Source organism: Syngnathus leptorhynchus, chromosome 6 (genome assembly GCF_054491065.1).
Source record: "Syngnathus leptorhynchus isolate UIUO chromosome 6, UIUO_Slep, whole genome shotgun sequence".
Classification (NCBI taxonomy): Eukaryota; Metazoa; Chordata; class Actinopteri; order Syngnathiformes; family Syngnathidae; genus Syngnathus; species Syngnathus leptorhynchus.
In genome coordinates, this window is record NC_141200.1 from 7,024,425 (window position 1) to 7,049,594 (window position 25,170).

Sequence of the window (25,170 nt, forward strand, 5' to 3'; positions counted from 1 at the left end):
TTTATTCATGAGCCACAAAAGTATTTTTTCACTCTTTTCTTTCTTTGCTGTTTTTGCTTCATACATGCGAGCTGTGTGTGCGTGTGTGTAAGCCACATGCTGTGTCAGAGCATGCGAATGGGATAGAAAATATGCTTTTAGGATGGCGGTTCGGTTTCTGTAGCGTATTGATTTCAAAAGCTTTTAGCGCGTGGCTAATTTTTGCATATGAGGTGTGTGCATGTGGCTCCGGGATTGCGGATGGCGAAGGCGAGGTTTATGGGGGCAGTGTATAGCTAATCTTTCTACCAATTATATAAGTGTGTGTGACTGTGTGTGTGTCTTAGAAGTGTATGCATGTTTTGACACACAAACCGGAGGATTTTCAAGTCTAATAGCACTTTTTCTATTTTTTTTTAACAGCTGGATGGGCATATTTTGTTGTGCTTGGTGATGCATGCATGCTTCTGGAGTGGATTGAATACACAAAATGGCAGTAAAGCAACACAATCAAATAACACTCAATAAAACTTATATTGAAAGAGCTTGTGGGATTTTAGCTCAGTGAGCATCTGAAGGATTAACTACGGAAGTGTTCTTTGTTTTTTGTTTGTCTTTGTGTGTGAATATCTTTTTTTTAGGTGGTGGAGGGGAACTGAGGCCGCGGAAGACTGAAGTGTTTTTTATAACCAGAGAAGCAAAAATGAAAATGGCTAGCTGCACAGTACAATATAAGAAAATATTTTTCACGCCATGCTAACAAAATGCATAAATGGCCAATAATTGGCATGATACTGGAAGCTTGCAAATAAAAGACATCTTTTTGCCATGCATTACTCTCCTTTAAGTGTCTGCCAGAACAATTTTATCAAAATCCTGATGGAGCTTGCTTTTTTCCTGCGACAAATGACAGGGATAGATTTTAACCACCAGAAACTTTAAGCAGTTACATTTTTGTGGCTCGACCATGTCGGAATGTGCAGCACTAAGAGAGTTGCTGGACTTATTTTTCATCAAGGCGTGGTTTCCTGCAGAGACAATGGCTTTTTTTTTTCATGATTTTGAAGCCATATTTTATTTTAGACTTTCAAATTTGGCTGGATTGTTAACAACACTCTTCTACCATGGGTCTGAAATTTACTAGACATTTATTTTCATATTTATTTCTAGAGTATTGCTTTGGAGCTTTACTGTAAAGTGGTGACATTTAAAATCTTGAGTAATTGAGCATGCAGTTTAACAGTTTACATTCATTGGCGCTCCATTACTTTATTGTGTTGCACCCCTGCGGACAACCTACTATAAATATTCATAATATTCTACACTAATTTTCTGTGCCATTCGTCAAGTTACTGCCGTTGAACAATATTTAAAGCTGAGCTTGTCTGGGGAGCCATAAGCCACCAATTTAGCATAAACAAAAGAAGCCACACTATAGCCACATTGTCCCTTGATGTTTAACGCCTCTCTGCCTGTCAAATCAATTACCAAATTCACGCTCAATGAGAAGGGGTGTAGCACAAAAAAAAAAACAAAAACGGTCTATGTGGAAGCACGGAAAAGAGAAAAATGCGTCCCTGAAGGATCGGGGTTGGTGTATGGCCGTGACATTTGCTTTACAAGGTCTAGAGAAGCATGAAGCATACTGTTGTGGGTTATCACATTTACTCCTGCTTTTCAAGCTCTGTGGTTGGCTACCCGTGAGGGACTGACACTTCACCTCCACGAGTTGCTGTTTCACTCCATCGGAACATCAGAGGTTGTGAGTCTGGCTCTCCAGCATACATTGAACTGGATCCATGCTCGCGCAGCTTTGTATGCCTCTAAATTATTCACTTGGCTTTGGCTGTGCCGGAGTGTAAAAGATGGGGTGAGACGAAGGTGCGCTGAAGCTACGAGATAATAGGAGGTGAAGCGTGGAAGATGATTAATCTCCTTGTGATTTCTTTCTCCACTCGCTTATTTTCCCAGGTGGAGTGAATAAGACAGGGGATCCAAAATGGATTGATTATATAGAGGAATTACATCATGATTGTCTCGGTTTTGTTTGGATCAGGATTGAATTTTGTGTTAATTAACCTGGGATCTCAACACGGACTAAATATGGTGTCCAATCTGAGACAAAAACGGTCAAAATATTCTTAATCTGCAGCATATTACCAGTGTGCTTGTTAATGTAATGACATATTTAGGATTTGAAAATCCACAATACAGTGAGACGATAAAAGCTCAATATGGTGAGTGATGACTGTAATTTAGTTAAAGCTGTTTGTGAGGCGAATACGGCTAATTCACGTCAAATAGTTTCACAGAGAAGATATGAAGATGACAAAGTACAAACAGTATAGTTTCTTGCATTTTTTTTCTAGTTTGGTTTTCATCATTGAGACGTTTTATTTTTCGTCCATATTTGTATTTTTTTCTTCATTTATAGCGACTTAACATGAGAACCAAATGAAAAACTGTAAAGCTGAGAGATGGTGCAAAGTCAATTGCCTGTATGGGACAACCATTTGGAATGTCTTGAAGAAGTGGAAAACAATTGCAACAGTGTACTAAAAAACACATGTTGAACATATTTTAGCATAAAAAAAATACACAGCTGTACTGTGGATTCAAATAGATGGATGATGCTTCAAACCGATATGTGCTTTTAAATTTTGTCTCGAGTGACGATCCCCCCCCTAATTCCTGATTGAGCATGATGATGCAAGATGGATGAAACGATCCATTCAGTGAATTACAGTTCATTAAACTGTGTTGATTGACTCATTTTTGCTTCTGAAGGCCTTGCACTGTATTTGCCACACAAAGACATTCTGATTGAGACGGAACGGAAGGGTGAATACAAATTATTTAGAATACAAAGATTGGTTGATAAGTAAATCATTCTGGCCTTATGGCAGACTCCGAGCTGGAGTGATATGCTAATGCATCATACACTGTTCTTCGTCGTCATTCAGCTCAGTGCACAGCAATGATGATACATTCAAATCTCTCTGTATTGCAGTGAAAATAGCCTTTCAACTACAGGGAAAATAACATTCTGCTTTGCAAAGGATATGACATATTCATATCCAAGTAAATCCAATGAAAAATATCACTTTTTTGTTGTCGAATAATAAACACTGAATAGAAATAATGATCGTCCACAGGTCGCTGTCACCGATGTCAGCAGTGTATCGATTCGAGTTGCTTTTTCGCCTCGTTATCAGGTTGGTTAAACATTAACACAAGTTCATCAACTCCAGCGGACCTAGAAAAACATTCCCAAAATGTTCCACATTTTGGGCATTTGACTTTCTTCTTGTTATTAGCGCATCATAAATGTGTGGCTCCAATTCTGGCTGTGATCTTTGTGTGGTGTTTGCTTAGGTTTTCCACTGCACGTACTAAAACATGCATGTTAATTTAATGGAAGACTTTAAATTGTACATTTGTGGGATTGATTGTGCGTGCCCTGTGATTGGCTCTTCAGATTACTTGCTCCCCTAATTAGAACAGAAAACGGATGGATTGGATAAGTGGATGATTCTTGTTAATTTGTCAAGTGTTTGGCGGATTCACTATTGATTCGCAATGGTAAACATTGTTTTCCGCCGTCCTAAACAATTGTGAGAGTTTTTTTCTTCTAATATGTGGATCAATACAATCTTCTTCTAAAAAAAGGGGTGCAGTTGACAAGTTGACGGTCTGGTATGAGAATTATAGTTACAAAGCAAAACTCAACCTTTCATCTGAATTTTCAACCACTTAAATGAGACAAAGTAAAACTCGGTGTCTGAATGAAACTAGCCAAAGATCAAGAAGTCCCAATGTAGCTCTCTGTCTCTCTCCAAGGAGCCCCGTTCAAAGAAGCTGGTTTTAGAAACTGCTGTGTTCTACCTCATGCAGATAAACCATGTCTTACCCCACCCTACTGTGGGATATGCCAAGGCGAGTGTGGCGTTGCGTTACCATGACGACTAGTGAGCGTGAATTCTGGCAGAAACATGGCAGGCGGAGAAATTGCATTGAACGCTTGAGTCTCAAACAACTTGGAGAGTTTTGGATCATTACTGCTTTGTTCTTTTCTCATCCTGACATGTAGGTGGAGTTCATGTGGATTATTTTCTGGTGGCTATGCTACCCTGTGGCTTTAGTGTAAAAAGTGTGTGTTTATGTGGCAGTTTGCCGATCACTGATAGCACTCGAGTCTTTTAAAATGCTTGTGCTTCTGTTTAATTTTTCTATCAACAAGAAGAAAAGGACAGATTTTTGCTTGTGGCTGCAAGTGTTTTCCCAATGAGGGCAAACACCGTGCAACTTGCTTCAAGACATATTTCCTGGCATAGTAAGCTGTGGTTTTCCGTTGTGTAATTTCACACTTGATGGGTGGGCAGAAACCTTTTCATCATGACATCATTTTTGGATGGCATTAGTCTTCATTTGCTGGTAAACAAACACTTTGTCATTTGACCAAGATCATTTGAGTGCGTGGCTTGACTGATGATTTTAGTCTTCTTCTCTGCTGCCGTAGTTGTCTGAAGTTTCAGAGGAAGGGAAGATTTTTTTTTTATGTGTAAAAAGACAGCCTGCCGTTTCTACAGTACATTTCAATAGGTGCAATAGCTTCATTCAATACTGATTAGACCTTGTGGATATAAGATGATATGAGCAATGAGATAATGAATATTTATAAACAGTCTTGCAATCTCGTCTTTATTTATGACAACCACTTGATCGTATCAGCCTCACCAATAGCTTCCACTAGTTCATTTTTTTTTCCCCCCAAGTACCCTGTAAAAAATGTGGTTGTCACCTACAATCTGCCAGCTGGAAGTACCCTGCTTCCAATTGTTTACATCTTGTTAGATGTGTTTTGAAAGTCAAAAGGCAAAATAACTTGTAACTGTGGCTGTCAAGCAGTGGAGGACGATAACTTCCCGTCTCCACCATCCAATTGCTGAACCGCAGCAATGTTCGACTCTTGACAAGAATTTATTTTGGTTTGAGATGTTGTGTGAAAATGCACAGAAACCTTGATCGCTACAGTGCACAGCCAATTTTCAGTTTTGTCAGCTACAACCTGTTCCTCCAAATTGGCCAGGTTCGTACTTGGAAACACAACGGCAAGCCGTGTGGCGCAACTGTATATGTACTGCTGAAATTATGTCGACCACGTCGTCTGTAATTTATAGTTTACATATCTTTGCCATCTTTTCTGTGCTCTCCGTCCAAGCACAATATGTTGTGTAGCAGCAGTTGGATTAGTTCGCTGTTGATGCATACAGTGTGTTTAAAACTCCAACCAGTCGGAGCGTTCTGGTCCCGAGGCTGCAGGGACAGCGTGAACAGCGACAGCGAATACTTTGGAGCATAGCACTGACTTAAGATCATATTTAATAATTCAAGAACCTGCCAGAAATGTTGTATGGCCCATTTTCCTCCCATCAGAAGCTCACTTGTTCAACTTGCAATGTTTCAAGTAATAGTTAAAGCCTTAAAGTGTTCATTTTACACTACATGGAGTTCATGTCCTGATCTCTTCTCGTGAATGTTCCCTTTGGTGTCTTAATGATTTAAAATTCTAATGAAACAGCATGATTTTATTTCACAAAGACATGTCCAGTTTTGATAAAACTGGTGCCATTCAAAAAAATAAAAATAATAATTCCCATATTGTCCAGGGGTTGCTTTGCAAACTAATGCCAATTAAAATCCCAATGTCTTTCTGTGATGAGGAAAACGTATTACATTTGTTCAATCTCTAGTATGGCCTTCGGAGGACTTCATAAAACCCCTAAAAGCTTCCCCACCCGTGATTGCAGGGATTCCTTTATGTCCTCAAAATCTTTGCGTGTTGGTTTGGGCTCCTCTTCAGTGCTTGCGCACTTCTGATCCGTTTGTGTTTTTCCCCTCTGTCTCCCTTCTGTTGCTTCCCCTCTTCACCCCTCCCTGGCTCTTCTGTCCTTTCTTCTTTTTTTGTTTTGTTTCCCAGGCGAGAGATGCATGCTCCAAGAGGTGTGTGTGTTCCGGCAGCGTTTGTGTGTATCAGTGTGTGAATGTGAGAGAGAAAGAGAGCGAGACATAGTCCAAGTCCCTAACACAGAGCATGCCTCTGCGTCCGGCAGCCGGCAAGCATGAGCTACCCAGCCCTCCTCGGCAGGACCAGCAGCAGCAGCAGCAGGAGCAGGATCAGCAACAGCAGCGCGCGCACACACAACCGCGCGTGCACACACCACCGTGCGTGCACTCCTCTTACGCACACACCGCAAACGGCAGCCAGGGAGCCAGCACCAACAGCGGGAGCAGCTCCCTGGAAGAGGACATCGTCAGCAACAGTAACGGTGACAACGGCAGCGGCGTTCCCGTTCCCGTCTCGCCAGCTTTCCTACCCGGTGCCGCTGCACCCATGGAGGAGCCCACGGGCAACACGGTCGTGATCCGCATCGGAATTCCAGACCTGCAACAGACGGTAAGAGACACATTGGAGAAGAGACTGCATGGCCTCTCCCCTCTCCATGAAGATACTTTTTTTTTTGCTTCATTCATCTACTAGTTTTCTTACTTTCTTTCCTCTATACCTTCCTTCTTCATCACTCTGGTCCTTTTCCTCGCTGGGAGTATTCATCACGCCCCCTAATAAATCAAGCTCTTCATAAACTGGGCTGGAGCTGACTTTGACAATTGGGCACTTAACCCTTTCTTTTATGCGCATGTTCCGAGGCAATTTTGACCAGGGCCAAGAATATCTTCATAATGATTCTCGAAATCAAATTGTACTGCTATATTCAAATAGCTTGTCTGATTTTAATAAAATGGATGATCTTTTCTTAATCTATTTTAAAAAAAAAACATCACTGGTGCATGTCTCATACTTGTGTCAAGGCATGGACCCTCTGACCTCTGTATGACTTGTCTTCCTCATGTATCCTATGCTGTTCGACTCTTTCGGGATATCCCCATGACGTGTCATTGACCAACAGGTGCATGTGTCTGCGGCAACCGGTGCATGTGGTGGAAACAGGCAGTTCTCCGACTGTTGCATTTGAACACCAACCCTTAAAAATGCACGCACACGACTTGATCATGATAGCATTTCAAGATTCCCCCTTAACCCTTTAAAGACAAACAGGTGCATGTTTCTGCCGAATGTGAAAATGTGGTGGGAACACAGACAGTTCTCTCTACTGTCTCAAGCTTATTTATGAACAATGTTCCCCCTTTGTTGTAAAAAAAAAAAAATACACATTTATGGCATTGATAGTTTTATAGTTTTGAGAGTCCTACCATTTTAGTTGTTTTAACACACACTGCTAAATCCATTTAAGTGAACATGGTCAGACATGGGGGCAGCACTGTGGTGCACTGGCAATGTCCGCCTCACAATTAGGAGGTGTGAGTTCGATTGCACCTGTATGGAGTTTGCATGTTCTCCCCGAGCCAGCGTGGGCTTTCCACTCTAGTTTCCTCCCACATTTCTTAAACATGCTTGGTAGGCCGATTGAGCACTCCAAATTGCCCATTGGTGTGAGTGCAAAGGGTTGTTCATCTCTGTGTGCCCTGCGATTGGTTGGCATCTGGTTCAGGGTGTCCACCGCCTACTGCCCGGTGACTGCTGGGATAGGCTTCAGCATGCCTGTGACCCTCGTGGGGACAAGTGGTATAGAAAATTAATGGATAGATGATGGATGGTCAGACTTGACCCTTAAATAAAAACATTTGTCGCACCTGTACAAAAGAATGGCATTTCTAAACTTTCAGTTTTGTTTAAGCACTATAGAAGATGGATGGATGTATTAAATGTCAAGTCCTCAAATTTTAGAGTAATAGAATGACATTTTGGGTACTTCATTAAATTTGCTGTCAAATGTCAAAAGGAGTGAAATTTGCCCCGGACGGTCGGTATATAACGGTTCAAGCAAGAGCTGGAAGTGAGGAAAGGCAAAGGGTTGGGTCCAGAGAAGAGACAGAGGTATGAGAAGGATTATTAATCTTCATGGTAGGGGGCCTACAAGGTGGTTGTGCAAAGGTAGTTATGACCCAACTAGGAAACTTTCCATTCTTCTCCATAAAATAGTTCAATCCATTAGTCTGTGGCATTGATTACGTCCACAGAATCCAGTAAATGCATGCACGGCCTCTTTTCGTCTCAGAATGCACAGCCAAGCACATCTTTTTGTAATATAAAATCAGGAAGTGTCACATCTACTCATCCATTTCAATTTTTTAGCAAAAGACAGCAAAATTTTTATATGTATTAGATACCTTTAGCACCCAACATCAGTCGCAGATCTTATTGGTTATTCGGATGAGGGCAAAATCTTGAAATACGATCGCTGTCTGGTTGCGATGAACTCAATTCACCTCACAATAAGCATCAGTTTAGAAAATATTGAAAAAGTAATCAAAAAAGAGACTTTAAGCTGTTTTTTAACCACTTCCAGGAAAGGTTTGCTGTCAGACCAAGGATAGAACTAAGACAATTACACGTTGTGTATTCAAAAACATCACGCAACTTGCATGAAGCATTGATGGTCGGTAGGTGTTAAAACCCCTGTAAAGCAATGGTAAATTAAACACAAACGGTGAAGCAACACATGTAGACAGTATGACGTTTATGACGCTCATAAACATATATTCTTTCTCCTTTATCTCATCTTTTTGAGTCATTGCGAATTCTGTTGTGATGTCTCGTCTTAATTTCTTGTTTATCTCTTCATTACTTGTTTATTATTTCTATTTCATCATGTTTTTACTCTGTTTTTATATTGGTCAATATTGTGAGTGCTCTTTGGTTTATTGTAAAAGGTTGGGTTTCTTTGAAAAAGGAAACTCATAGTTCATTTTATTATAGATATTTAGACCTGGATGAGATTGACAACTGATTTAACCCCCATGGTTTTCATATTTGTTTTGCTTGTTTCAAACATAGTGACTTAAAACACGATCCAAGTTTATCTGCCACACAACAGTGGTGACCCATTCTTGTCCTGATGTGTCCTCTTAAAAAAAAAGAAGTCAGTGCTCTGAAGATAACTCAACTACCTCTTTTGAAGGACATCACTTGTGGGGACGCTTGTTAAAAAAATACGCCATTGCAAATCATTGGTTGTTGGGCTTCACACTGTTGAAAGTACAGGGAGTTCTCGGTTTATGATCGAAGCACGTTCCTTACGAGTGCGATGAAAACCGAACAATGCGAATAATAATTAAATAGCAAATAATTGAGGCTTGAAAAAAAACACATTAAGGTAGAATTCACAAATGTCAAAGTGAATCAGTACACTGTCAATATTTGTATGAGAACTAGTTCATTGCATGCCGTTCTTACTAAACCGATATGTATGTAAACACAATCATTTATGCAAAAAAAAACATCATAAAATGGACACATGTTGTATTCTTTAGATCCAGAGAGTTGTTAATTTAAGTTACATTGCACATAAAACAAAAAGTTTTTACGCGACATAACATGTCAAACAGTCATTGGTCGTAGAAATCTATGTATCCATATATTTATGTCACGAGTTCTTTTGCTGCTACACACAAAAGCAAACTGCTGGAGAAATACCTGGTGACATTTCCCTGTGTAACGATACAACACACACATACGCACAAATGCACACACTTACTATTTGTCCATTCTAATGGGCCCTTGTCATCTGTCCTCGACTCACCTTCCCTCACATTTCCTCGGGAGACCTTTATCTGCTAATGGTGGTGCAAAATGCAGAAGAAGCCTTTTACAGGGCGTCGCTGTGCTGCGTGCACTCTTTCTTCCGTTGTTTTTATTCTGTCGTCCCATCCGTTAATTATTGTTGACTATCCATCCATGGTGAGCAACATTTGTGAAATTTGTGCTAAGCAAATAAAAGTAGCAGCAGTAGTAGTTGAGGAGAAAGCAGAGAATTCCCCAAAGGTGCTGCGGAATCGCCGTCTGTGAACCAAAAAACATTTTTCTCTCGTGATGGCTGGCTCACACATACAGTACACACACAAACACACAGTGTTCAAACTCACACACATCTACACACACATCTACGAGTAGTACTGAGGTGCATGGCTTCAAGATTCTGATCTCTTTTTCCTCGCATAAAAGTGATAGCATTTTATGTCAGTTCAAGGTCTAATAGCTGTGTACACCATGGCTTACTGCCATGTGTCCTCCAGAGGGTGTGTGAGATTAAATACATATTTTCTCAAAGTTTCTCCATCAATTTTCATTCTTAACCAAAAGACAGGCTTTTTGGGAAGTGTTTTTTTTTTTTTCCTCATTGCGTGTAGGGTTCCAAAGACATGGCCCATTTGTGGTACATTATTTATTTATTTATTTATTTATTTATTTATTTATTTATTTGCAATGGATCAATTAACCATACGTCCGTCCATCCATCCATCTCGCACTTCTCTCGATCGTCAGCCTTCCTTCAACAGACATGTGCTTCCAATACTTTTCCTCTTTCCACTAGCCCCAAACCACAAGTCACTCTTCCAATCACAGAGACTTTCATGGATTTCATAAAACTCCTGCAATGATCCATGTAACACAGCTGTAGGTTTGCAACGATATAGCATTAAAAAAACCTCCCTTCCTCCTGTTATTATTTTAAAATCACATGTAGTTTATCATGTTACAGTGAGTAGCGAATGCAGTCGCATTACACAAATTGCGCTTTATAAGTTCCGACGGTCTGCCAGACAGCAAAGGCATTGTATCTGATGTGATTGAACGAGCCAATGTCTGAATGCGATTGGATGAACGGAGGACGGGTGAGAGTGAAAGAGTTTACATTTGGGCGCCAAGTGAGTCGACGGCTGTAAACAAATATCAATGATGTCATCGATTACTCTGAGTCAACTTGATTTTCATCAACAAATAAAAATCTGAAGTCCTTTAAGCCTCTCAACACTAATAAAGTGAGCAGCAGAAGACAGAAGCATAACCCGCCTCTTTCTTCAAGCAATCACACTGTAAATGACTGGTGTGCACCAAGCACACTTTAGACCACTGTTGGAAAGTCGTCCTCAAGGAGGCTTACGTGTCTCCCGCTGCGTTTCAAGCACAGATCAGCATAAGCGACCTGCGAGGACAACATCGAGGACCCTTTTGTCTTTTCAGCAGCAGAAAGAGGAAGCAAGAAAACCTCCTGCAGGGTTAAGCTTCAAGTCCAAAGTGGCTTAATCATAACTCTGGTTCTTCACTGACAATCACATTAAATGCTGGCTTAATATCAAAGGAGGAAGTACTTAACTCCTAAGCATTCCCGTAGGACAGCGCTCAATCTCGCTGTTCTGTGTTCATGAGTCCAATATCTGCATGTCATCTAAGCCATTGTCATATTTCTAGCAGTAATGCAACATCACAGGACTCTCATTACTTGTCCAATTTTCCACCATAACTGGGTTGTGTTCATGGTCTTATTTAGTGTGCCCATGTCTGAGATTAGCAGCTATAGATAAAACTTGTACCTTTTGGTGTGGCCGTCACTATCAATTGTTTTTGGAATCGATTATCGTTGATCATTGCATATTTATATATTTCCATTCCATTATATTCCCACAAATAATCAAGTGATTGGGTGGTTTTAAAATGATCACGAGTAGTTAGAAAGCGATATAGTGGAGTTGTATGTAGACTGGAATTGTCTGTCGGGATGCCTTAACATTGGAGGGGGGGCATTTTGTGTCGAGCTATTTTTGTGGTCGACTTGAAAATAGCTTGTGTTTATTGCGTTTGATGTAATTAAAAATCTATTTTTTATTTGAGACACTCTTATTGTGTGAACCTTTTAGCTATCAAATTTAGGGTTAGGGTTAGTGTCTTCAATAAGTTTACTGATTTTTTTTTTTTTAAATGCTTCTATCTGGTTTTGTTTTTTGTTGTAGTTATTGTTTGTTTAAGATGATGATTCAAATCTCTTTCAGATTTTTCCTTGTGCTTCAATTGGTTTTCTGATATTTATGTATGGCTTCCTCCCACGGTCCTAAAACATGCATGTTAGGTTAATTAAGTTAACCATGAGTGTGATTGAGAGTGTGAGAGGTTTTCCATTTTTGTGTGTCCTGTATTGACCGGTGACCAGTCATCTGCGACTCTAATGAGGACAAACACTATAGAAAAGATTGATGGATGAATGCACAGTTTTGCTTGGGCATTGATTATGAAATAATTCATTTGTGAAAAGACCATAATCGAGCAACCCCTTTCTCTAGTCCTTTTAAATGTTTGAACCTGAATAGAAGCATTTGTGTTTATGTCGTATTAGCAATTAATAGCATCCCGTTCAGTTCGACCTTTGGGCAGATTAATTGCAAAACGTTGGTTGCCGTTTTTTTTTGTTTTTTTTTAATGGCTGGATTTTCTCATTCATCATCTCCAAGTCCACCAAAAATTCAATTTCTATGATTGGGCCAAAAAAGACAGCTTTCCAATTCTGTTAATGGCTGCTATTCATCTTTCAACAGAGCCAAGTTAGACACTGACATAAACAGTCTGGCCCAGCACTCTCGAACTGCACGCATTTGTATTCTCCATTTACGCCTCGTTTTGCCTCTTTAGCAAGCTCGCTTTCATCATTCACACACTTTGCTCCATTAGTTTGTTTAAATGAACCACACCCTGTCCGTGCTGAGGTGAATTCCCATATCTTCTGTCCACATTCTTCAATTCTTACTGCTTTAAAAGAGCCTAAGCCACTTTTATGAAAGCGGGTACTATAATGTTTTAGTTTGTGTTTGCAGTCGTTGCGTAGCTGGGGGTTCCACTGATGTGGGACGATGCAATCATTGTGGATTAAGAGCAATATTTAGGAATGGACACTGAGTAAAGGCAGAAATTAACACACATTCTTACGTTATGTTACTGCTCCATCTCCACTTTGCTGCAGCACTCAATTTTTTGCTACCTTGGAAAAAATGTATTGATATGCTAATATTAGTTTTATTTTATCTACTTATGGATAGCCAGTCAAGAAAGGAGACTGTAGTTGACCTTTGTTTTCATGGTGTCCCCCCCCCAGATTTATTGGAAAGCGTTTCGGAGTTTGATACTTTTAATGACTTAACTACTGTTTTCAGATAGTGGTTCGACCAAGCCGAGGTAGTACGCGGAACCATGGTCAATTGCTGTTAAATAGATTTAAAGCATGTGTGTTGTCACATTCTCAACATAGGCCACAGACTGTGTGGGCAGATGCATTTCGAACTGCAGTCGCCCTTGTGATCACGTAACAATAATGAGCCAGTCAACCCATTTTGTTTACCAAATGGATTTACGGGACTGGTGATGTATGGTATCAAACGTTGGGAAAGTAGACTCACAAAACAGAGTTTTTAAAAATGAATGGATAGACCATGCATCTGTCATTACTTGTTTTTAATCACACCGGAAGGCAGAGCGAAATATTTTGTTGTAAGATCGGGGCTTTAATAGAATACGCAAGCTAAGCAAACGGAGAGCTCAGCAGAGATACATGACTGATCAATGACTCGCTTTACAAAGAGACAAGAGAGAAATGGATTTCTTTTTTTTTTTTTTTTAGGACATTCTGCCTGGAAACATGTTTTCCGGTGGGCATCATCGCTGTGTGTTTTGCGTCTTTGATTTCACTTTTAGCAGATGGTGGTTCTTATGTGACTGCATCACTGCACTACAGCAGATTTTGGACTGTAGCTTGTCCTCCTGAGATCCCAACATTCTTGATTTTTCTTGATAATAATCTTGGCAGCGTTGTTGAAATTTGTGCTGCAGTGGGCAAATCCTCATGTTGTGCCCAGGTCTGATTGATTATGCAGTGAGAGAGGTCTTGGAGTTCATAATTGAACCAGATTTGATAAGGTTGCGATAAAACTCAAACCAAATTCCGAAAGAAGTTCATCTTTGTCAGTTCAATCTAAATTCCTCTTCTTTGCATGTATAAAGATAGTCTTTTATGTAATTCCCTTGATTTAACCAGTCAGGCGCGACTTATCTGTTGTCTCCAATGAGGCTCCTTAAAGATTATCTTCTGGTGTGAGGTGTGAAGATTGCCTGTGAGGTGTGAATCCCTCACCACTTGATAATTCATGAATCGATTCTGATTCATCTTGAATGCGAACATTTTGTTCTCGTGCTGTGTTGTCATATTGTTATTTTCACGTGTGGCTTCACATTTGAAGTCTTTTGTGAGAGTACCCCGCATCACATGCGTATTTGTCGCACATCTGCGTGTTAGTTTTGAGCTTCATTCTCACTGTAAGACCCTCCCGCATGTCCCCCCCCCTCTCAGGGAAGAGTTGACTGTAGCGTAACATCCCTTTCCAAGTGTCCTTATCTCACTCGCACCGCATCCCTCCTCTCCCCGAGCATCTGTTCTTGGGCCCTCCCAAACAGTGGTGAAGCAGAAAGGGAAGAGTCACGTTTTTGAAATGGGATTTTTGCCTCAAAGCAACTTAAAAAGGCTACAAAGTTGATCCGTTTAAGGCAAATATTTAGATAAGTAATCAGGGCAAATGTTATCTAGGGATTATGATTTAAGATAATCAGGCTAAATTTAAATCAAAGTCAGCAAAGGCCAGATTATCGGACGTGTCTGAAAGATCATCAGATAGCTGTGGATTATTTTATAGTTTGGGGTATGTTAATGAGATTGTTTTTTCCCTCTTCCTCATTTTGATCAGAAAACCGTCTAGGCTGAGGTTCATAAATCTTAAACCTGTGCAATAGTTAAGTTTGCAGATCCTTAAGTGTGTGGTCAACAATGAGTTGGGCTGAGGCAAGGCTTTTGGGAATATACAGAGTATTGACACATTTTAATATACAATCCATATAAGGTTGTAATATTTCGACAGAATAGGATCGCATTCGTCAGACCCGCAAGATTTTTGTGTAAATACATTTTGCACACTCTGGCAGGAGTATATTGTTGGTGTCTCGTGAAATCCTTGTACTTCCAAGATCATCACTTTTCAAGAGACAACGCCAAAGAGGTTTCAGCCCGATGGATTTGTTTTTTGGAATTCAGTAATATGTTTTTTTGTATAGTATCTTCCACTGACAATTGTAATTCCATTACTTGAAACTTGAGTTGCCGCTCGTGGTGCTCTCTGAGATGTTTGATGGTGACAGTATTGCAAAACCCTTTTTTAAATAGAGTGCTCTCGACCACTACTCTACTTGTCGCCAACAGCACACGCGATCTGTTAGTAAACACTCAATTTACTGCCCACGGTTTGGGATCTTAGTAAAAGATTGCAATCTTAGTAGATCATTCGCAACACACCCACCACTAGCACGCAAGAGTGAGCAAGTAATTTATCGCCCACTATTTATAGCAAATCAGGCCTTTTAAAAGCAGTAAGAACACACTTGCCAATTTGTTCCTCTTCATGTGTAGGGTCTCTTGCATTTGAAAAAAATCGGTATGCGCATTCACCACTCGTGATTATTTGATTGATCTGTTCACCGGCTACTTTACAGGCACAAGCTTTTCACACATCCCTCTTCTGTTTCGTGTTTTCCTCCATCTCCCGTTACATAACTATTTCTCCAGAGAGGCTTTGACGTTGATGGAAACGTTAATATTGGTCCAATCGCTTCAAGCTTGTGTACGTCTGGTAAAGACACCTTGTGTGCATGGTCAGCATCACTCTTTGTTATAATATAATATTGACAACCACAAATAGGAGAGAACACTTGATGGTAATGTAGGATTTTCTTTCCTGGATGATGATGTGGTCTCCACTGGGAGATGGAGTCATCTCATGAGAAATGTAAGATGAAATTGCATGGTAAATGCAAGAAAAAAAAATTCTTTGGCAGATGTTTCGACATGGCCCGTTGGTTCTCCTGTGCAATGTATTTGTGGATTGCCTCATTCAGAAATGAACTCTGTATTTAATGTCTAAATGTAGCTCACTCCATCTGAATTAAATTAATGTATGCATACAGCGTACGTACGGGGTATGACATAAACAAAAAGCATAATATGCTGCTTGCAAAAAGTTAGGAATATTAGACTTCGGGGTGAAATTTATCTCATGAACCTCAAAGGTATCGTAAGCTTTATTTGAAGTAATAAGGTGTGAGTAGAATGCCGACGTGCAGTCACAGCGGGTTGGCCGTGTCAGATCTACTGGTGGTAAATCGTCTGGACCTGGAACTAAGCTGCTGCCTAATTATTTGAAACACTTGCTTACAAAGTATGCAGCCAGTTGATGCGTCTTTTGCATTGTGACACAGAGGTCTGTCACGATATTCATTGCATTAACATGCCCAAGTGACCGTGACAACCATGACCTGAGCCTTCAAGGAACAGTTGCATTACCACCAATGTTAGTACTGATACAACATGTGTCCTGGTTGCTCCAGCAATATTATACACCTATGCTTCTCACCTTCATCCTGCACGGCTGTCCGTGATGGCTGAGGAGGGTTTAAAGTCCACCCTCAGCATTTTTGTTGTAAACTATATGTTCAAGTGATGTTTTTCAAGGTGTCTGATTCTCTGTGCTAGACCATTAATCCAAGTTAATTGAATCAATGCAGTTTCCACCACCTTGTCTCAAGGGTGCGTCGCCACAGCTCAGATGTTAACCCTTTGGTGAAGTCAGCCAGAGAGGTGCAACTGTGCACCTTTTAATTTAAATCAGGCATGTTTGTTCATGTTCGTCAAGGCGATGCGATTTCTCAGTGAACTGTTCAGTTCAACTGCAGTGTACGAGTGCCAGAAGGGGTCTGGGTGCATTATTGTTCTTCTGCGCAATGATTGTGCAGATGATGGTGATGAGCACAAATGTACGCCATGCTGTGCTGTATTAATTTGTCTGTAGCCAGATGTGTCCCCATGACACTATCCTTGTTACAGCAAAGTTTGTTCTTGGGGTCAATTTGTGATGCTGGTCCAACTTTCCATTGGATCCACTTTAAACACATTTGGAGAATATATACGAAGAATATATACGTCTTTTCTAAGCGCTTGGATTCCAGTTGATGAATGTTGTCCACGGCAATAAATTAGTTGGGAAATATTTGAACTTATGTAAGGTTTATGTAACAAATTATCCAAATGAACTACAAAATTGGTATATATATATATATATATATATATATATATATATATATATATATATATATATATATATATATATATATATATATACACACACTTTATACCACCTTGTAGTGCTTAATTTATCATCTGATATGCTGTTCTTTTCAGCAAAATAGCAGTCACTGTCTTCCTGTTGGACTCCAGCCTGAAAGGAAATGCAGTTAGCGTGTCCATGAGCCATTTCATAGCCGTAGGTAAAAATCACAACAGCAAAAGGAGTGACCTGGAATGTTCCTTTCAGGAAACTAGTTTCTGTCCTTTCCCAGTCGCACACTCCCAAGACTTCATTTGCACATAAGTCATGTGGCCAAGATTGAGTCATGGCAGTGCGTTAGAGTCATTCCCCTCCATCATCTGAACATCCTTATCTTTTTTCTTTACGTCTGTTGTCTTCCACCCGTTGGGGCCCCTCTTTTGGTACCTTCAGTGGCTTTGCAGATACTGCAGCGGCAACCTCCATGTATCACCCTTGATTGCGCAAGCAGACAACAATGCATTCTAATTAGCGGGTGCGTGTTGTGAATTCAAAGTACTCCTGACATAATTACATGTCATTGTGCATTTGTTTCCATTTAGGTACAACCCTAAGCACTTAGCACTCACGTGCGGGCCTGTGATGCGTATGTCCCACCTAAGTAACCCCATTAAATGTACTGTACAGCCTGGAGAAAGATAATTCTAGTATGTTCGTTCTTTTAATTAATATGCTTTGGATACTATTCCCACCTCAAGGCCACATTTTGTTGTTTTTTAATGGAAGCGTAGAAAGTGCGGATTGTAATGTGATCAGAATATCTCCATAACATCTATAAGCAACCTTTAAAATGATTTGTCCTTTTTTTTGTGTGTTGTTCAAACATGTGGTAAATTCAGGTTATCATGAATCATTTCATTGTGATATCACACTTCCACAAAGAAAGGAATAAAGGCAATAAAGTAGAGAGTGTGGATCTGCATGATGATATAGTCAAGTCTAACTGTAAAACATCATCAAGGTTTCAAGTGCTTTGCATCGTCATTAGCTGTTTCAATAAAAGATGTGGTGGAGTTGCCATAGTTACCACAATGATTGAGGAACTGGCTGATTAATTGATTTTTCTGTTCTTTGGATTAATGCATCTGAAATAGATAGCGTGCTGTAGAGCTGACTTTAGCTCGCAGGCGAGCTAAGAAGTAATAACAAAATGATACTCATTTATGGATTTTTGGATTGGCAAACTGTGACTCAGTGGTGGTAATTGGACTGCAAATAGTGATTAGAAGCATTAAGGTAGCAATTGCCGGACATTGCTCAGTCGGTATGATATGGTCATTATCATTACGGCTAATCTGATGGTAAAGCAATGATCCATTCAGTATAAAACATCATTCTATCCTGTGGAGAGCCTGTTGCCAAATGATTTGGAGTCGACCTGATTCTGAGTCAGTCTTTTGGTCTTAGCAAAGCAGCTACTTTGTTGCATTCTATTCATGTTTTGCTAAATTAGTTCTTCCAACCCACTCAAGCATTTGATCCAGATTTATGGGAAAATGTCTTCCACAAACCCAATGATGGAGATTTTGTTATATGGCTACTTTGCTTCTAGGCAGACTTGCAAGCTTCACTGTACAACCTCTTTATCATGTTCAATCCGTTTAGCCTCCTTTACCACAGGTTCCGCTGGGTTAAATCTGATTTTTGAAAAAGAAACTGAAAAAAAAAAACCTCCTTGGCAAATGTTTGCCAATGCAACCCAAACACTACAGCCAATAGTCACCAGAAAAGTGATACATCCAATTATACATTTCTACAATTGTTCCAAAATAAATCCTCCCAGAAATCCATGAATAGGTGAATGTGCAAAAATGCGGTGGTTCACGATACTGGAATAACAATTGCTTTCTAATTGCAAAGCTATTATTCTGTTGTATGAAGAGCAGCAAATGGCTACACAGGTTTACCTGGGGCTTCTGCCATTGTGTGGAAAAGCACATAGTTGTTATAGGTATATGCCGCTGCCATAGTATATATTATTAGTAGGAAACCTGTTGACAGCTGGGATAGGCTCCAGCACGCCCGCGACCCCCGTGGGGATAAAGCGGTACAGTAAATGGATGGATGGAATACATTTTCAACATTGGTTGAATTTGTGCAGCAGATCGGATAATCTTTGGCTGTGAATCCCTGAATTAGAGGATCAGTAGCCGCTTCTCCGCTAAAGTATCTGCCATTCCTTGACCTGCAGTTTATCACCTCCTCTCCCGTCCAATCATCTTTTGACGCAGCCCCAAATTGAGGAGACTAGCAGGCCTTTGATATAAAAAAAATTAAATGATGAGAAGAAATGAAGTGTAGAAGAGCTGGGAAGCAATGTCACAGTCGGGTGACTCTCCGCCAGAGTGTGAACTAGTGTGACACGTCGGGACACTGATTAATACGCGGAGCGCGCTGCACGGCGAGCTGAGCATGTAAACAATGCCATGACAGTGGGAGGAAAGCAAGGGAGTGAGTCAGCATTGCTCGTCAAACATCGCTACGCTGGGCAAGGCTGTCCAAGTGGAGAAGACACATTCTTTCAAGTGGAATTGAACACCTTATAAACACAAAATGAAAACGGGTCTGCCCTCTCATCTCATTCTTTAAAGTGAGCATGGGGAAACGACTGTACTGTGAATGCACTGCATATTTGGATCATGTCTGTCATGATATCAGGAGTAGAACCACGGGAATGTCTCTCGGACACGCGTTGTGAAACCAACGAGAAGTCTGCCATTCCGGCGGTTGTCTCTTTTATGGTCTGGTTCCTTCAAAGAAAAACTGATTCAAGAGTTTGTCTGATTGGTTAGTTAATTTGAACCGTTTATCCTGAGTTAAACACCCACCCACCACCACCACCACACACACACACACACACACAAAAAACAGTCTGCCAGTTTGGTTTGAGACTGCCATTTTCGGGTCATGCCATTCCGAGGCCTTCGTAAGAGTATTTCACCTGCACGTCAGTCTGTTTCCTTTAAAGTTCATCATGCGTTATCTGGGGGAAAAACTGACACTGAGTGACTGACGCTACCTTGTGGTTCCGACAGAAATGCATGAAATTCAACGTGGACGCTCCCATCTGGCGCTCCAAGCAGCGGATCTTGTGCACACTCAACCAGAGCTTAAAGGACGTGCTCAACTATGGCTTGTTCCAGCCGGCATACAATGGCAAGGCTGGCAAGTTTCTGGATGAGGAGAGACAGCTGAGGGAATACCCCTTCCCATCCATCGCCCCCGTACCTTATCTGGAGGTAGGCCACCGATCATGTTTATGGATGACACGTTACAGTGGTTGTGAATGATCAGCAGTGTCAAAAGTGACATCCTGGAAATATATGCGGTATGTGAGGGTAACACTTGGTTGTTAGCAGAGATGGAGAGCAAAGATAAAGGCCAATTTACACAAGAATGACTGAAAAATAAAAATAAATTGAATAGAAAGAGAAATGAGAGAATAAGAAGAAAATAAAAGAAATTCATGACTTTAAAAAGAAAAAAAGAGACCAAGTTGATCTTTTTGAACCATTTTCCTTCATGATTGTAACCGTGGAAATGGTAAAAAGCCTACTAGAACGTCTGAACTTCTTTTAGGGCTTTATCAGGCGCTTTTATAATTTTGGCAGGTATGAGTTGACGTTTGAATGTGACATAATTCTGAACACAGAACACAATTTAAAGAGGGTGCGCACACTTTTTTTTTAACCATATTATCTAAATTGTTACATTTTAACTTCCACTCTTGAGAAGATTTTATTTTCTAAATTGAATTGGTCAGTTTGGTGGTCCATCGCAACGGGAAACTTAGCGAGTATAACGACGTGTCACGACTGCGCCATAAAAACGTCACACGCTTTTCTGATCTCCCAGCAGCTTTTTACAACCAGGGGCTAAATCAAGATGAATGTCACACCCTCATCTTTTGAGATATGGCGCCAATGTGTAATTATTCACTCATCATTATCATTCACTATCATTGTTGCTGATAGCGGTCTGATCTTACATTGTAAATTAGGGACTATAAGTGTGAAGGTTTCTTGTCCCTCAATCAGTAATTACCTATCAATCCATCAATCAGTAATTAACTACATTATTGAGATCCTTTCTATCTGTATAGAATGTGTATGTGTGTATTTTTTATTTGGATTTATTTATTTTTATTTTTGAGTCTGTATTCTGTATTAACATGGCAGCACCCAGTTGTATGAGGAAATCTTATTTTTACACTGTTGATTCATGCAAAAGGACGCTCTGTGAGTGATAGATGGCTGGATGTGGAAAAGTGAGTGCCATAAAATTATCAAGACGTCCAATAGGTGTATCGTTTATTTACATTTATCGTTACGTCACATTTTTATATCAGTTTTCCTTGAATTGTTGTGTGTGCAAAAAGCATCCATTCAAGCCTCACGGTTGCCACTGTGTGTTTTACGAGTGTTAAAGTGTTGTCGTACTGTGTGTGTCATTGATTGACCCACACTTACTTCCCCGAGGCGGCGTGCTGACTGACAGGATGAGATCAGTTCAACACCATTTGTTCCATGGAGTATTTTGCTGGTGTTGACTGGTGGTATAAAAGACGTGGAGTCCGGATTTGCGCCACAGGTTCAAGTGCACAATTCCTATTTAATGGCTATCTCACGAAAGTGAGTAACACCCTCACGTAAATACTTTATTCCACCTTTTCATGGGTCAACATTGAAGAAATAGCACACAGTGTACAGCTTGCATAAGTGTCAATATACTGATCCCTTAAAATAACAACACGCAACTGTTCGTTTTTAAACTGTTGGCAACAAAAGTGTGCAAAGCCCTAAATAAAAATGTTCAAATTATGCCTGTGTTGATTTTTATTTTTTTTTTTAACACCACCATTATTATACATACCTTAACTTTAAACTACGGTCTTATTATAGTTTTCTTTATTCTAATTTCTAAAAAGAAGCCACAAAAAGATTGTGCACATTTTGAAAAATAATGCTGCAAAACAATTGAAATGAAAATGATTCATTTATTTAATTCAGTGATTCTTTTGCGTACCGCTTGAGGGAGCTTTCGTATCTCCAGTGTCTTGATACTTTTACAGTAATTGTTTCGGAGAGTATTCATTTGTCGCTGTTGTTCACTATTGTATTAAGTCACCTCTGTTTGCATTTCAGTTCCGCTACAAAAGACGTGTATACACTCAGTCCTACCTGGATGAAAAACAGCTGTCTAAGCTCCACACAAAGGTAAGAGCCCAATGCTGTAAAGTCATTGTTGGTGTTGGAATCATTGAATCCTGCCTGGGGTGGTGGCATTGTGCTTTGTGGCTATTTTTCTTTATCTGTAACCGGGACATTAGACAACAATAAGAACAACTAAACATCAGACGAAGCCTCCTAAAACACCTGAAGTTTATTTGAGTTTGATAATACCGATTTGTTTTGCTCTACTCACTGTATTCGCATTGTGGTACAAAATTACAGCGTAATTCCAGCCTAACATACATCAGTGTGCATCAGAGATTTTTTTTCTGTTAAAAAAACGATAGTTAAAATTCAGTGTGCCCCATAGTACATTCATTTGTACTTAAGCAGTGTTCTTCATTAACTTGACTTCAGGCAGAGTGATCTCCCCCCACCCCCACAGAGAATTATTTGAATGTTCATGAACAGACACAGCAGGCGAGACCATTTTAGTCAAATGATTATTTATTTTTCTAGCAACAAGAAGGTAGCAGACGTCAAGGCCAGACAGATGGTCAGAAATATCTGCTCACTGGGGTCAACTAGTGGACGGATATTGAATTCCATACAAGAATGCAGAAAAGGGATTAACTTCAGTTATTCAACGAAATCTGTTGCTAATATTTTCAATTTATTTTCTGCCTATAGCTTCTTTGATTTGCATTAAATTCAGTTTAAAGCGACACCAAAAACTATTTTTCCCCTCTACTTTTTTTTTTTTTTTTTTTTTTTACCAGAATCGAGTGTTTTGGGTGAAACTAACACACCAATGATTACTACAGAATGCAAAGAAGTATAAATTATTTTTTTCTGTTTAAAAAAAAATGAATCTACTCTGTTTTTTGGGTAGGTTCAGCAACAGAACACATTTTTCTTTGGGTACAGTAAATTAGTTAAGACCGCCGGGATTTTTTTTTTTTCCATTATGGGAAAAAAACCCTCACAAGTCTCTTTTAGCATTTTGACACTATGCAATTAGTGATGACACAAGTTGTGAGCGGCTACGTTTCATGTAAAACTCACTCTCATGAATTTTTCATCGATACTGTATTTTTTTTTCATCGGTAATACATTCAGTAGCACAAACCTACTTTGAAAAACAGCAGGAAAAGTAGCACTTCTCAACATTCATTCCCTAATGGAAAAGATTAGCGCCCCAGGCCAATTCCATTCATGTGGCAGTGAGTGGGATATTTTGCTAAGTACATTATTTAAATGCTTTCTTGGAAAGTTAAGTCCATTTATGGCCCCATTTTTTATCCATCACTGGATAATGTATGTTTTTTGAAGCCACTACAGAATGAATGGGCTGTGTAGAAAATGTGCACATTCAAAGCTGACCTTATGTGTTGGCAGCTGGGAAGTTACAACGCGTGAGGCGTGACCGTGTGAGGTTTCTGGAAAGAGCTGTGGCTGTTTGTTGCGTGGCAGCATTGTGTGGACCTGTGGATAAACAGACCAGAAAGACAGACCAGAAAGATCTTTTAGCAGTGCATTGGACCGTCTTTCTCCGACCACTCAGCCCCCCCACGTTTGTATGTGTTTGCAGAGATAGTTTAAGTGTCCAATAAAGTTACTTGATTTTCAAGCTATTTTCAAGACTATTCATTCATTAATAATGTCTAAAAATAACAAACGGCGTGGGAATAGACCAATAGTATCTGAAACGTATTTGTGAAACAAAATTCAAATGACCATATTTGGTCATCCACAGTTTCAGCTTTGCAGTGATGTTAAAATTGTTATCCTTATTTGGATAAGGATATATTTATAGTGAATGATATGATAGAAAAACATGAATGGCTGAAAAGAAAAAAAAAGTAAATGTGAGACATATCTATAGCAAGATCCGTCCAAGCTTTTGGGATGTGTCATGAAAGACTTTTACTTTTATTGAGCAAATGATATGCAGTATCATAATCAATTGCTGAATGCCCGCTGGCGCGGCGTGAGCATCTATCCAGAGCGGCCTAGAATGCAACCAGCGAGTGGGCATTCACCGTCCGAGCATTTAGCCTACTTTGCCATCATGGAGTTAATTCGCCGTGGGCCAAAGTTCAAAATGAGGTCATAATTAATAGGATTTTTCTCCTCACCCTTCCTGCTGTCCTGATTAGCCAGCAGGACAATAACATGGAATATTAGCACAACACAAATGGCCATTCTGTTTATATGCTAAGCTTACATAAAAGTGGGCGGCACATAGAGTAGAACATAGAAAGCCGTTTAGTAACGCACTATTTGGCAACGTGGTCATGACACCGCGCCACCCCTTCAGCCTTCAACCCTACTACGCACTCTAATATTATTATTTCCACCACTTGCAATAATTAGCAGCATCACAGCGTAAACAAACATTGAAGCTGTGCCGAGTCCTCAAGAATGCACAAAAGGCAATATTCTAATTGAATATCCTCATATTTCACTCACGCTGTTCCGCCCACTCTTTTGAATGTTCTAAGAGCTTCATTGTGCCTCTGAATGGAAATTCCCACATTGTTTGCATCTTAAGAGGCAATGTTTTAGTGAATGCACACAATACACAAACACATAGTATGAGATCCTTCTCTTAACACACAATCGTTGTTAGTGTATGGTAATAAACAGAGGTGGGCACGTCAATCTGTCAGTCAGCATGCCGTCATTATTAGGCCCAGTCCGTCCCTCGTCGCAACAGCCAATCAACGTTGAAAGATTACTTCCTACATCACACACAGCCGCCGCACAAGTAGACACACAGCCAAATAAATAAATAAATAAATAAATAAAAATGAAAAAAAGATACGCACACGTGGTGATTGGAGAAATAAAAACAATTTGGAACAATGTCATTGCTGTCTGTGGGGCGTAAAACTTTGATTTACTTATT

The 25,170-nt window shown here is 40.0% G+C and overlaps 1 protein-coding gene across 2 annotated transcripts in view; it reads left to right on the forward strand.

Annotated features, from left to right (window-relative positions):
* shank3a (SH3 and multiple ankyrin repeat domains 3a) overlaps positions 1–25,170 on the forward strand; it is a 122,815-nt gene that overhangs the window by 28,022 nt on the left and 69,623 nt on the right. The window contains exons 3-6 of one of the 2 annotated variants that reach the window (XM_085913332.1): positions 5,960–5,982; positions 6,093–6,436; positions 20,124–20,327; positions 22,233–22,304. In XM_085913332.1, the coding sequence (XP_085769458.1) occupies positions 5,967–5,982; positions 6,093–6,436; positions 20,124–20,327; positions 22,233–22,304 (636 nt within the window). In that variant the 5' untranslated portion in view covers positions 5,960–5,966. Of the gene's footprint in view, positions 1–5,959; positions 6,437–20,123; positions 20,328–22,232; positions 22,305–25,170 lie in introns of both variants that reach the window. The other variant, XM_085913334.1, reaches the window with a different exon arrangement.